Source organism: Coccidioides posadasii, chromosome 1, assembly GCF_018416015.2.
Source record: "Coccidioides posadasii str. Silveira chromosome 1, complete sequence".
Classification (NCBI taxonomy): Eukaryota; Fungi; Ascomycota; class Eurotiomycetes; order Onygenales; family Onygenaceae; genus Coccidioides; species Coccidioides posadasii.
The window spans coordinates 704,772-718,067 of NC_089407.1; the positions used below are offsets into that span (position 1 = coordinate 704,772).

A 13,296-nucleotide genomic window follows, 5' to 3' on the forward strand; every position below is an offset into this window, starting at 1 on the left:
TGAACAGCTGTTTTCCCCACGATGATAGAAACCGAGTATGCTCTTTCACAAGGCACATACCAGCTTCCTCAGAAGGATAGACTCTCTCCCCAACCTCGAGGGCGATTTCGTTGTCGCAATTTAGGACCTTGACACTGCCTTGATAGCTCAAGTTGCGCGAAACATGCGTTCGGATCCCCACTCGTCATCCAGTGCAGTCATTTGGTCAGCCTGACTACCACACCGGGATGTGGAGAAACTCGGTATCAAGGCTATCAAAGCTACGCCCAGCAGTAATGGGTGTAGGAAGATTATCGGAGTTGGTTCTCATGTTGGAGGATCCATCATTGATCAAGAACGCGTACCTAAAACGGCCATACCGAGAATACCATCAAGTTACCAGAAAACTCCTCTCTGTTTGTAGATCTTACCAACACCAAACCACCAAATTACCAAGATGGTGTAAATATTACATAATATCCCCGTATTCTTTGTCTTTTTGCTGTGGTGGGAAAAAATGCGTTTTTTCTACCTCCAAACTACTCCGTGCTCCGTAGTTGAATGCGATTGCTTCCAAGTGAGTGCAAATCACGCCCTTCAGCCAACCAAAGCGCACACACATCATCAAAATGCAGCACCGGTCGCTAAACCAACAATGCGATATTCACATTTTTGAAATAGAAGGCTAACTGTTGGCTCCTGTGAAGTCCTGCCGCGCTGATTAGCCGCCCCTAACATCCACCTACATCGCCTCATCCTTGTTCCAGAGCTGCCCACTCTGTGTGGTCAGCTCACATTCACAACGTCTTCTTCAAAGAGGCGTAAGGTTGCTGCAGAGCTGCGTAAAGCTGGAGGCCGCACGGGTTTTCACTTTCTTCCCTCTGCATCTTCAAGAAAGTCCTCCCACCCTCTGAAACGCCGCGGCCATCACTCTTTGCCTGCTTCGTTGCAACCTACTCCTTCAGCCACCAATACCTCCTCCTCTTCCTCCGTTTCGTCAGCATCTTCGGAATCTCCCCCTGCTTCAAAAGCCTACTCCCTTGAAACTTCCAACGGTACACTCCCTCTCAGCAACGCCGGATCCTCTCCCTCCATCTCCGCCCCTTCCAAGCATAAAAAGCGGTCAAAGATGTCCTCAACGGGCGGTGCGAACGGGAAGTCCACCAGCTGCGATCAGCCGATGCAAGACGCTCAAAACGGCCATCCTGACTACCGATCTTCTTCTCCTACATTAAAGCGCCCGGCTGCAGAGATGGGTGGGGACGAACAGAAGGAGAACGGGGATTCTATGGATACAGATCCTCCGAGCAGCAAGAGCATTATCGAAATCCAGGTAGACAACTCACACCTGAAAAAGAAGAATGATCGGCCAGACAGGCACGCCCGGGCAGCTTCCGTTGATATGATCGGTCGGGATAACGATACAGGCCCCAAAACCTCATCTGAAGAGGCTACCAGCTCCGGATCGGATAGCGTCTATCCAACCCCATCCAGCATGTCGACCTACACCCACTCAACCTACGAGGAGAGATCCCAGGCGATCTCAAGCCATTCCAACCACTCTTCGCACGCTGTTCCTTCCCTTGACGAACAGGTTGCAACCGTCATGCAAATGGTGATGCAGCCTCCACAAGAAAAACAGCGAGGATATGTGGTCTCTGGGACTTGGTTAAATAGGGTTCTCGCGAGGAGTAGCAAAGGTCCGATGCGGGACAAATCTGACAAAACTGCTGCAGAGGGTGAGATAGGACCAGTCGACAACTCCGATCTTGTTCTGGTCACCGATCCTAGCACGCTATTCAAGGATGAAGCCGGAGAGCCGTTCGTTCCGCTTCGCCCCGGTTTACAAATGGGAGAGGACTTCGAGATCTTCCCTCAAGAAGCATGGGATCTGATTATAAGCTGGTACGGCTTGTCAAAGAATTCCCCAGCGATTGTTCGATACGCACATAACACAAATACCCCCGGAAATACTGAGAATATCCAATACGAGCTGAATCCGCCTGTATTTACAATCCTAAAGTTGCCGAGTCCGACAAACCCTGCTGTGCAACTTTCGACAGATAAAAGTCGGACTCCTGTTAAGACGCTTGCCAGCAGCCACACTCCATTCCAGCAATGGCTAAGAAATGCTAAGAAACTTGCTTCTATCCAGCCCACAACTAAGGTTCGCGTATGGAGGATCCTTGAGGGTTTGGGGACCTCTGGTACCGTTACGCCAGCCGCTTCCCGAAGTGCTTCGCCAGCTCCGGGCTCCACCCTAATTGCCAACGCTGGGGACAGCTTAGTTCTCGACACTAACAAGTTTGTCGCCTTGAGTGAAGGCTCGCAGAGGGAACTTGTTGAACTCAAAGACCAGACTTCGAACGAAAAATATAACGGAAGTGTTACATTGCACCTTGCTGGCCTTAGTGGTGACAATGTTATTGTTCTTGAAGAGCAAATCGGTGGCGCTGGTGGTGGCGAATGGGCATCAGATGCCGCAAAGTATGGGTCAAGCCGACTCGCTGCTCTGACCACCACCACAACCACTACAAAGGTAGCACCCCAGAGCAAGTTCAAATCACCCGCCGTTCCTACTAGTGGACGTGCGTCACCCGTACCATCCGTCGTTACGCGAGGGCGAAAGCGCAAAGATGGCAAAACTCGTGGTGTTACCGGTCTGAGCAATCTCGGAAATACATGCTACATGAATTCGGCTCTGCAATGCGTCCGGAGTGTCGAGGAGCTCACCCAGTATTTCCTGGCAAACGAGTATAAAAAGGACCTCAACCCGAGTAACCCGCTGTCCCACAATGGCGATGTAGCCAGGACCTATGCCAACCTTCTCCATCAAATGTTCGATGAAAACGCACCTGATTCCATTTCTCCCCGTAGTTTTAAACTGACAATCGGACGATATGGACCTGCATTTTCCGGTTACGGCCAGCAAGACTCTCAAGAGTTTCTACTTTTCCTCCTTGATGGTCTGCAGGAAGATCTCAATAGGATTCACAAGAAACCATATATCGAGAAACCGGATTCCACGGACGATATGGTCCATGACAAGGCTGCATTGCAGGAATTTGCCGATCGGAACTGGGAAATATACAAAGCGCGAAACGATTCAGTGATTACTGATCTATTTGCCGGCATGTACAAATCCACAGTCGTTTGTCCCGCTTGTGATAAAGTGAGCATCATCTTCGATCCGTTCAGCAACCTGACCCTCCAATTACCCATCGAAAATGTATGGAGTAAATACGTATATTTCTTCCCGGCTCATGGTGAGCCGCTTTTGATTGATGTGGAGATCGATAAAAATGCTAGCATCAAGGCGTTGAAGGAGTATGTGGCGAAAAAGGTCAACAGCGACCCGCGGCGTTTGGTCATGGCGGAAATCTATACCCAAAAAATTTACAAATTGTTTTCGAATACTTCGGCTATCAGCGACTGTTCAATCGGGCAATCGGATAACATTGCCATGTACGAATTAGAAACTATACCGACAAGTTACGATCCAGACAAGGCAAAGAGGCAAAGCTATAGCATGCTTTACACGGGTTTACGCGGTGAGGATGCGGACATTGTCTCCTTTGACTCTGAACAGGCGGATCGTATCCTTGTTCCTATTTTTAACCGTGTTGTAAAAACCTCTGTCACGAAATATGCCCGTCAGCGGCCGCTCTTTGGCGTGCCTAGGTTTGCGGTTATCACCCGCGAGGAGGCAATGGATTACGATGCAATACTGCGGAAAGTCTTAGCTCAAGTTAATACTTTAACGACGCGGGATATCCTGACCGAGGATGAAGATGATACAACTATGCGCTCCACCTCTGCAGAAGATTCCGATGCCGTGGTCACGAACGACGATGACGCGAGCTCCAATGACTCGAAGATTAAAATGGGCTCTGTGGAAGGTGAAGACGGATTGGTTGATGTCTCCATGCGTGATGCTACCGACCCTTCTTCGCAGGGAGGTAGTACGAACCCTTCGAACGCACCCGTCGCCAGAGTTCTTCAGCCTAGAAGCTTCATTCCTCCCTCGCTTCGAAACCTATTCGACGTCAAGTTCGTGAAGACCCAGGATCCTGCGGGGATAGCATATTCTTCTATAGACGATTCCAAGGAATTTCTCTCTATGATAGATAGGGTGCGACCGAGAAAGGCGGCTAAACGTGGAGGTCAGCGAATGAAAAATGTTCCGCCTCACCGTTCAAACAACAGCCCTGTCAGCAGCGAAGACGAACTTTCTAGACCGCCTATTTCCGTTCAAGTTCCGCGTAATAAGCTTACTGAAAGGTTGTCGAACTACTCGAGCTCTGAGGAGACAAAGGAGGACAGCGGGTCAGACACTGATTCAGATCCATATCCTAACGCCCGCTCAATACGGAAAGAGAAGGGCCATAAACAAAAAGGAGTGGGTTCAAAGCGCGGCCCTCCATCCAATCTCCCTTATATCCGTCCTGGCGAGGCTATTGTGCTCGACTGGACCGAATCTGCTCATGACGCCCTTTTCGGAGGAGATCCCCGAGATAAGGAATCGCTGCGTGGCATACCGACATGGGAGAATCCCCAAAGGCTCCCAGATCCCGAACTAGCAAGGAAACGTCAACTACGTCAGAGTAAGAAGCGCATGGGCATCTCGTTAGCCGAATGCCTAGACGAATTTGGCAGAGAAGAGATTCTCTCCGAAAATGACGCTTGGTACTGTCCTCGATGCAAAGAGCATCGCCGTGCCAGCAAGAAATTCGAGCTTTGGACGGTGCCAGACATTTTGGTTATGCATCTTAAACGATTCAGTGCCAACCGGGGATTCAGAGATAAATTAGACGTGCTAGTCGATTTCCCCCTTGAACTAGATATGTCCGGAAGAGCCCAAGCGCCGAATGACGGCAAGAGCATGATGTACGACTTGATTGCCGTCGATAACCACTATGGTACCCTGGGTGGTGGCCATTACACGGCTTACGCCAAGAGCTTTGCTGATGGTAATTGGTATGAATATAATGGTAAGGCCGTTCCACTTTCATTTCAGCCACACTGTTAGGGTTGCTGACAGTTTTAATTTTCAGATTCCCATACGTCGAGAAAGTCAGATCCCAGCGTTGTTGTGACAAAGGCAGCGTACCTGTTATTCTACCGTCGGCGCTCGGATCACCCTTTAGGCGGGTCGTATCTGGCGCAGGTAATAGAGGCAGCAGGTCAAAAAAACGCAGCAGACTCTGATTCTCCCGAAGACTCTGACGGGAATTCGGGGGAAGGCAAGCGCCTCGACGGCTCCTCCCGCAATGGGTCGTCGAGCGCCTTAGCCGGAGTCGCAGCAGCTCACCAAGCGGGAGATGGTGGTTTGCAGGGCGGAGTCCTCAACAGGAATGATGAAGACGATACGCTGCCTGGGTACCTAGATTCCATTCAAGCTGGAGAAAGTTCTTTGAGACGTGGAGATGACTTGGAAGGCATGGAGATTGATGGGTATGAACGCGAATACGGCCCGGGGCCGTTGTCCTATCTAAGAGATCAAGGTTGGTCATTCGATCGTATTCACGCAGGCTCGTACTATGGTAATAATGATGATTTGGATGATAATTCGAGCATGAAAGCCGTCGGAGGTGATGATACCGATTCCGAAACACAAATACAGCCGCTGGGCAGCTCGGAAGGGCCGGCTCCGCTGTTCTCCGGCAATGATTATGATAACGAGCATGTGAGCATTCTGGGCATGATGGATGTTGACGAGGACGACGAGATGCCCGTGGTAGAACTTTCAGTTCCAGACGAAGAGTCCAGCAGTTGAGTTGCCAGGTCGTCTTTCGTTTATGATGGTCCTCGCCACTGTTGCCGAATGCACAGTCATACGCCTCTCGACAGAGGCACAGAGCACATGGCTTTTGCATCCTGGGATCCAGCCTTTTCTACCTTTCGCTATGTTGAAGACAAAAAGAGATTATATATTTTTTTCTTCAGGAAATATGCTGGCGTTGGGGATGTATCTTTGTTTATTCTACTTGTCACGGCCCTCTCTCCCAAGTGATGTTGTGTCGCTTTTCTTGGGGCCTTGTTGCTTTTCAATACCTCATTAGCATTACCAAGGAAAACAAGAATAGAGTATCATTCTTTTTTTCATCTGATGCTAATCAACCTCATCTGCTCAATAATTTAACAACCCGAAATGTAGCAAATATGGCGATATCTTTGATACCAAAAGAAACTTGTCTCTTCAGTGCAAGTACTCCTCTGACCAATTCGGCTGCTAATGGTGCTTCAATCAAAAGCGACGGCAATAGGGGAAAAAGGCCGAAAAACAAGAAGCACCACACTCACGGGCTCCTCTGAAACTACCGAGAACCTGCACGCTGGTATGATTACTCCCAACTTAGAACCACTATTAATTGAAGCTGACATGCACATGGTCCCTAAATAAAGAATTAGCCTAGGTTTGCTTCTGAGAACAGACAAAGTCATCTCACCAGTGGTTCTGGGTGATAGAGCCGCGGTCCTCCATCTTTCGCCACTTGTTCCACGGGGCAACCCTATCGCGGGAAGGATTCCAGATGCGCTGTCCCCAGATGACATACTTCAGTTTCAGGGATCGTCTATTCTTCATAACCCATTCGGCAATGGCACGGCCAAAGTCATCCCTGTCTCGTTTCTACAGAGGACTGTCAGCCCTAACTGGAGCCAAGAGTAGGGAACCGGAAAAAGGATGACTTACGCCAGCGCGAGAAGTGCACATCAAATCTACAGCCAAACCACAGCAGTGCTCGCTGTTACTTGGACATCTGCATCTGCGATAACAACCAATTTCCCTGATCTTGCCACGCTGGGCGGCCACGATCTTCTTCGCTCCATTGACAGAAGTCCTCTTGCAAGCGCCGACGGACGGGATCCTTGGCTTAGGGAAAGTTCTTCCGCGGCCGGACAGCTCCTTGGGCAAGCAGCACTTGAAGCTAGCAGGTCCAGGGCATTGACCGGACAAGATATTGCCGGAGCTGCACTTGTCGGTGAAGCGGCAGTTACCACCATCGCCACACTTTGTCTTGGTGCAGCATTTGATGTTTTGTGGAGTGCCAGGACAAGCATTGTTGATGAATTCACCACCACCTTTGTTGCAGTCAGAAACGCTGATGCAAACACCCTCAGCACCGTCTTTGCCAGTGCAAGCACTGTTGATTAGGCTGCGGGTTTCCAAAACTGCGCTGTCGTCAAAGATATCATCATACTCGAGGCTGGTATGATCGTCGAGTTCGCCAGGCTCCTGGGCGATGGCCCCGGCGGCAAGGAAAAGGAAAGAAACAATAGAAGCAAACTTCATTATGGCGGCTGATCGCGAGAGTGGCTCAGCAAAGAGAGGTTGCGCTTGCTGCTTGTCTCATTGACAGGATATAAGCCCACTGCTTGAGGCGACTGGGTCCTTTATATACCCCTATTCCAGCTCGAAAAAAAAAAGGAGAAAGCTCGAGCAACTTGATATCGCCAAGCTCGTCATCTAAAGCGTTTTCAGGCCAAGGCATTTCTCAGTTCGCCCCAACAGACACCGAAGGCATCTTTATTTAGAACCAATTACTTCTATACGATATATTTCCCGAAACTTGCATAGCTGCGGCATATCAACTGGATCTGGCCCCCTTTGCCCAGAGCGCCGAGGACTGAAGACGGATGTTACTCAGGAGGCAGCAGCAACATGGCTCCCGATGGATGAAGACGCAATTCGTGTTTAGGCGTGAAGAGGGAAATGAGGTTGCACGTTCCAGCGAGCGCGAAAGTGCGCATCCGGTCAGCTGGGTAACCTGGTCAGTTCGTTATTGGTTTACTGTTGGGCATTGACCAAGTTAACGGGACCCTGAGGCGCTCCGCATGGAGATGAAAGTCGATCTCCCAAGTTCGGGGTACGCGATAGTAAACCTCCAGGCTTCTCGTGGTATTCTGGAAACAGTAATTTTCCGCTTTCGTCTCGAATTTGTTCTGCTGAAGGCGTTGGTCATACGTTGAAGTTTGAAGGCCGAAAGTTTTGCAGGGTCCCAAGAACAAGGCTGATCCTTGTCCATCTGCGCGTCGATTCTCGTGCTGCAACGGAGCAGTGTCTGCAGATGTGGTTTTGGCCTGGGCAAACCAATATAAATAGCTCCTTCAAGCCACATTTCTTGACTGCACGACAAACATTCGCTCCTGGCTTCCTGTGGTGAGCTGTCTGGAACACAATCTTGGAATCCTGGCCTTGGAATCTGATTGCTTGGATCATCCCGCAGCGGGACATGAAGGTCACGCAGGCCCAGAGCAATTAATCTTGGGAGAACAGGTGATGAACCATCTCAAGCTTATCCTCTTCAATCACCCACATTATTAACCCCCATTGGACTGCTTTGAGTTTTAACAAAGCAGTTATGGCTGCCTTCCAGTTCACGCAGTGTTTCCCTACCCATTGACAACAACATTCAAGTCCCCCGAAAGCGCCACACTACCCTGCCTTCACGAGTCACAGCTTTTTAACTCGTTGATTGAAGCCAAGGCAAACTTGTTTTCACATGTGAACCTCGAATAAGTGTTCTCTGTGGTTGCATCCTTTAAAACGCCATCCTTTTAAAGCATCTTCGTATACGAGGATAATCCCATTGCAGGTGGAGCAGACATTAGCTTTGCATGAATCTTATTGTATCTCATCCTACATGAAGCCAGCTCTCTACGTGTTCGGATAATCTGAAAGGTCAATCAACGCCATGGAAAGAGGGTATTTTAAAGGAGTGTCTGGATACATTCTATAAAGCTGGATCCGAGAGAAGCCGACTTTACTATCTCAAAAGTATACCAGATTCTCCTCTCGAGCTTTCGAAGCTAACCCGTGGTCATACCCACAATCTGTTAATATTTCTGGGAGGTTCGGTAGGCTTGAAAAGTTCAAAGCCCTAGCTATTCATCATTGTATCCTGAGTCTTTTTCAGAGATAGAACTGCTCTGTCAACCTTCACAGACAATGTCCACTTGTATATTTCTTTTTTCTTCTTTCTTTTTTTTTTTTTTTTTTTTTTTCTTTTTTTTGGTCAACCTACGATGCACAATTCTATGTCATCCGTGATTTTTCTACAAAACTATGCATTAAATTTAACATTCCCTTGAGTGTTGGATTTTGCCAATTATCACAATAACTTCCATACCATTGATGTGAAATATCCCGCTTTTATAACAGCATAGCTGTATTAGCTGTATCTAGGATCATTCCTCTTCACATTTTCCATGTACTTGAGAAAACTCCACATGCCATTTATAAATAGAGGCTTCTTGATAGCCTCTGTATCCATGTCTTCATCCATTGTTCAAATCTTACTTGTTAACCCCCTTGGAGATATCTGCTTTAAGGCGTTTCTAGCCGTGCTTTCCTATTATTTGGTATCAACCTGCGCTAAGCTTTGCGGTCACATTGATATCGGTGATTAGCTTGCTTGTTCTGCTTGTTTGGAGCTGGGAGTTAGACATAACCTGCTTAATACAAAGCAACTATGAGCGAGGTGCCTCCCTCATACCAAACATATGCAACATCGCCCATCTACCAACGCACATCAACTCACCCAGCCACCACATCAGACAATGTTACTGATGGAATCATGTTGAAAGAAATCAATCTCAACAGTGGTGCCCCAGAGGCCAGTACCTCAGCGCAGAATATTAGCAATACAAGCAGCTCTTCGACAAGTACTCGCACCCACCCAACTCAGCGCCGTCATGTTGCCGCAATGAAGGCGATAATTGCACAGCAATGCTGCAAATGGATGATAATTTGGATTACGGCAGTTCTGGTACTCATTGCAATTGTGTTGGGAGGCCTGGCAGCTGCAAGGTTGATTCCACCGGAAAAGCATCGCTTTAGCATCTGCGAAGCCTGCGGTCATGGCTAGCTATCATTAAGCTCACCTCAGCTTCAGTGCTTTTATGGACTTTGTTTTTCCTTCTTTTTAGCTTTCAAGTCTCTCACAATCAACGGCTCGGCATTGATAACGGCGTTCCAGCTTCCAACGGCTCAGTTGGCACGCTCCTTAAGTTAGTGAAGCACTACTATTGTTATGTGCGTTAGTCAACTATGGAGTAGAATATTTATATATATTTTAGTTCACAAATAAAATACTGAGAAGAACCCACCAATGTGCAAACGGTTTATTGCGGGTCTTGCTTTCCTGATATCAATGAGAGGGCTCACTTCATAGACATAGCATTTGGCTCCTTCAGTAACGCAATAAATATCATTGAAATAAGGATTGTTTTACTAAGTTATTGGATTACAAATTTTGGCAGATAATGGATTGGATGCTAATAGGCTTGCCGTACGCAATCCTCCTATAGCCCAAGGATAGCGCAATTCGCAACGGTCCAACCCTTTATTCTCCATACTCCATACTCCATATTTAACTCAATTTTCAATTGCCATGTCAAGGTTTATCTAATCCTATACTGTAATTACAAAGGAGCTCTTCTGTGTAAACAATGGTCCTATTGTTTGTCTGCGTGCATTCCCAGGCCTCTTTGACCTGTTGACCTATTGAGGAAAGGTGATGCTGAAGGCGCTCAGTCCAACCACATATCAGGGTGAGTGTCACATTCAGTGTGGTTTGAATACTGTGTACTAATTAGTTCCAATCTTCTGCTTTGGTTTTACCACCCAATGGAGCTTTGATGCGACCGAATACTGCAAAGACGCAACGACTTGTTAGCACCCTCAGAGGAAATTCAGCTTGCATTTATTCAGCCCGTGCAGGTTTGTGAGACTGTTCAACCATATGCAACTACCTGGACAAGTTCTGAGGGGAAGTAGGAACTCAAGTTCCAGATGACCTTATTCTTGTCCATGAGTTCAAAGATCATTATTCCCTTCAGGCGAGGAAGGAGATGACAGTAGATGGTGAGCCAGAAGTCTAATATGTCAAAATCTTTTGTCCAAGTACTCACTGTCCTAGACTTGAATACCAAAATCACAGGTTTCTTGAGGATGACAGCGCAATGTTTAACCAACGAAGAATGGCTGTGGCAGTACCCAATGTCGACAGAAACCGAGTGAACAGGTTCAACCCATAGATGCCCAGCAGGTAGATGAGCAGGCGTGCCACGATACCATAGCTGCAGCCTTTCTCGCCTATTCTGAAAGACCTGTAGGAGAAAGATAACAGCAAGAGAGGCTGCTTGTCGAGATTTCTTGAATTATATCCCACCCAGATTTCTCCCCTAATTGTCTACACGATATATCTACAAGTGGGATCAAAAAATTCGACTGGGTGTCCGAACAGGTGACGATGATGCCGACTGTAAATTTGGCAAACTTATACGGTTGAAATACTTTACGATAAGTTTTCGGATATTCACTGTCAAGCCACAGTGGGATTGGGAATGGATTCAAGCTTGTCGAAAAGTGACACCTCGCATCTCACGGTTTTACTGTCCAGGTTGCTCCAATTGCATACAGCATCAATGTTTTCCGCAGACATGCCCACCATGTGTACGTGTATAGCACCGGATATTTCACTTCTGATGACCACACACTCCCATCGGGCCTATGCAATTGGAAACGGTGGAATTGTCTCCTGTATCAGAGTCACCAAAGATTGCCAAAATGTAACATACCGGAACTGACTTTGCATAGTATTCACGCCATTAATTTGTAACTTTGTTAACAAGATACTTGGTCCTGGCCTCTAGAAAGAAGGATTCAGTAAAAGAACATTAACAATATACTAGATTAAAAAAAAAAAAAAAAAAAAAAAAATGCATTGCAGAAATTTTTGCAAGCCTCCCAGATGCAGTGGTATCCAAAATTGATGTATGAGTAGAAAACATCAAATCCCAAAATTAATGATGATATGTCCCCAATTATACAAACCCATAACACCATCATCCCCTGGCACAAACCCCTCGCAGAACAATCAAATATTAATTATGGAAAACTCCGCCACATTTCTATCGGGAAATCTTCCGAACGGTTTGTCTCCTCTGACTTGGCCTTGAGATAAATTTTCGAAAGTGGGACGAAGACCGTAGTTACCGGGGAGTACATTGTAGTCGTTATATCCGGCTCCCCGATTTTGTGGCTTTGCCGCGGCATAAGTGGTGTAGTAATTATCACCACGTAAGAGATCGTTGATGTCGTCTCCGTATCACCGGTCCTGGATGGCGGTAGGGTCTGGGTTACCAAGAGTGTGGACGAAATCGTTTTCGTAATGGAGATCGTGTACATGGGTATAGATGGGGGCATAAATGTAGACGAAGGAATAAATGACGGCGCGGGTGTGGGTGTGGTCGGGGGGGCAGGCGTAGGCGTAGGCGTAGGCGCGGATGTAGATGTGGGCTCCGACGATGAAGCGGGGGTTTCTGCTATAGAGACTATCCCTGACCGAGAGTTGTGTTCAGTTCTAATGTCCTTTGTCATGGTAGAAGATGGAGAAGACGAAGTCGTAGATACCAATAGTCCACCGTTGGTTGCAGAACGATTAAAAACACCTGTCGCCATGAGAACGACGATTATTAAGATTATAATCACCATGATGCTCACGACGACGAATACTATTTTGAAAACCCGAAAATCTCGCTGACATTTCTCGCATATACATTCTGAGCTATTGCTGTCGGAATCGTCATGACTGGCGTTCCGTTTCGCGACTCTTGCCGTGTCTGTTGCAGGTTGCTCGGGCCCTTCAGTTATTTCTGTCTCTCTTCCCTCTCCACTAGGGGAGTCAAATCGTCTCATTAATCCTCCTAAAGAGGTTACCGAGGAGATCCTCTGGGTTGCTCTGCGCATTGCCGGGCCGATCCAGCTGCCAAATTTGTTTGAATCACTTCTGCCGTTTCCGGTAACGATGACGTGCTCGTCGTTGTAGCCTATGGGCCGAGAATATATAGAGGAGGTCGGTCGAGGATCTGGAGCTTCAAAAATGGGGTCTGGAGAAGCGTGTGTCGGCTGTATATTTATCATGTTGTTTCCTGAACAGCAGTTTGAGCCGACAAACTTTGTTGGAGTTTGCTTCATCTCAGTATGTTCAATAATTGACTCCGCGTGGTCAACCCAAAACAGATTCTTGGAAGTCTGAAACAATTTTCGAGCAGGAGCAAGATGTAGGATAAGATAATTTGTTATATGCCACAATCAAGAGATGTGGCCAGAAAGAGGGTATATTGCTTTCTTAGTTGCAGTGGCAATTCAATAAGTATAAATAACAAATATTCCTGTCTGTTGGTGCCATGAAAAGTACTGAACACGATAAATGCTGTGGCACAGCAATAAAAATGCATGTCACTGTATGCTGTGCATGAAATCTTCCCAAACATTTCACTGTCACTTCACAGTGATCATCATAGAGTTGC

At 47.4% G+C, this 13,296-nt stretch overlaps 3 protein-coding genes across 3 annotated transcripts; 1 reads left to right on the forward strand and 2 right to left on the reverse strand.

Annotated features, from left to right (window-relative positions):
* Window positions 1-794: 794 nt before the first annotated feature.
* UBP12 (CSN-associated deubiquitinating enzyme Ubp12) lies at window positions 795-5,875 on the forward strand. Its single transcript, XM_003067624.2, has 2 exons — window positions 795-4,970; window positions 5,034-5,875. The coding sequence occupies exons 1-2, from the start codon at window positions 1,109-1,111 to the stop codon at window positions 5,753-5,755; spliced, it is 4,584 nt and encodes a 1,527-aa protein (XP_003067670.2). The 5' UTR covers window positions 795-1,108; the 3' UTR covers window positions 5,756-5,875.
* Window positions 5,876-5,899: 24 nt separating this feature from the next.
* Window positions 5,900-8,011, reverse strand: D8B26_000167 (uncharacterized protein). The gene is made up of 3 exons (XM_003067623.2): window positions 6,674-8,011; window positions 6,429-6,610; window positions 5,900-6,374 (listed from the first exon to the last, which is right to left on the reverse strand). The coding sequence occupies exons 1-3, from the start codon at window positions 7,271-7,273 to the stop codon at window positions 6,347-6,349; spliced, it is 810 nt and encodes a 269-aa protein (XP_003067669.1). The 5' UTR covers window positions 7,274-8,011; the 3' UTR covers window positions 5,900-6,346.
* A 3,581-nt stretch (window positions 8,012-11,592) lies between these two features.
* Window positions 11,593-12,907, reverse strand: D8B26_000168 (uncharacterized protein; the record flags this gene model as incomplete). The annotated part of the gene is made up of 2 exons (XM_003067622.2): window positions 11,593-11,633; window positions 11,917-12,907. The coding sequence occupies 2 exons, from the start codon at window positions 12,905-12,907 to the stop codon at window positions 11,593-11,595; spliced, it is 1,032 nt and encodes a 343-aa protein (XP_003067668.2).
* Between the last annotated feature and the right edge of the window lie 389 nt (window positions 12,908-13,296).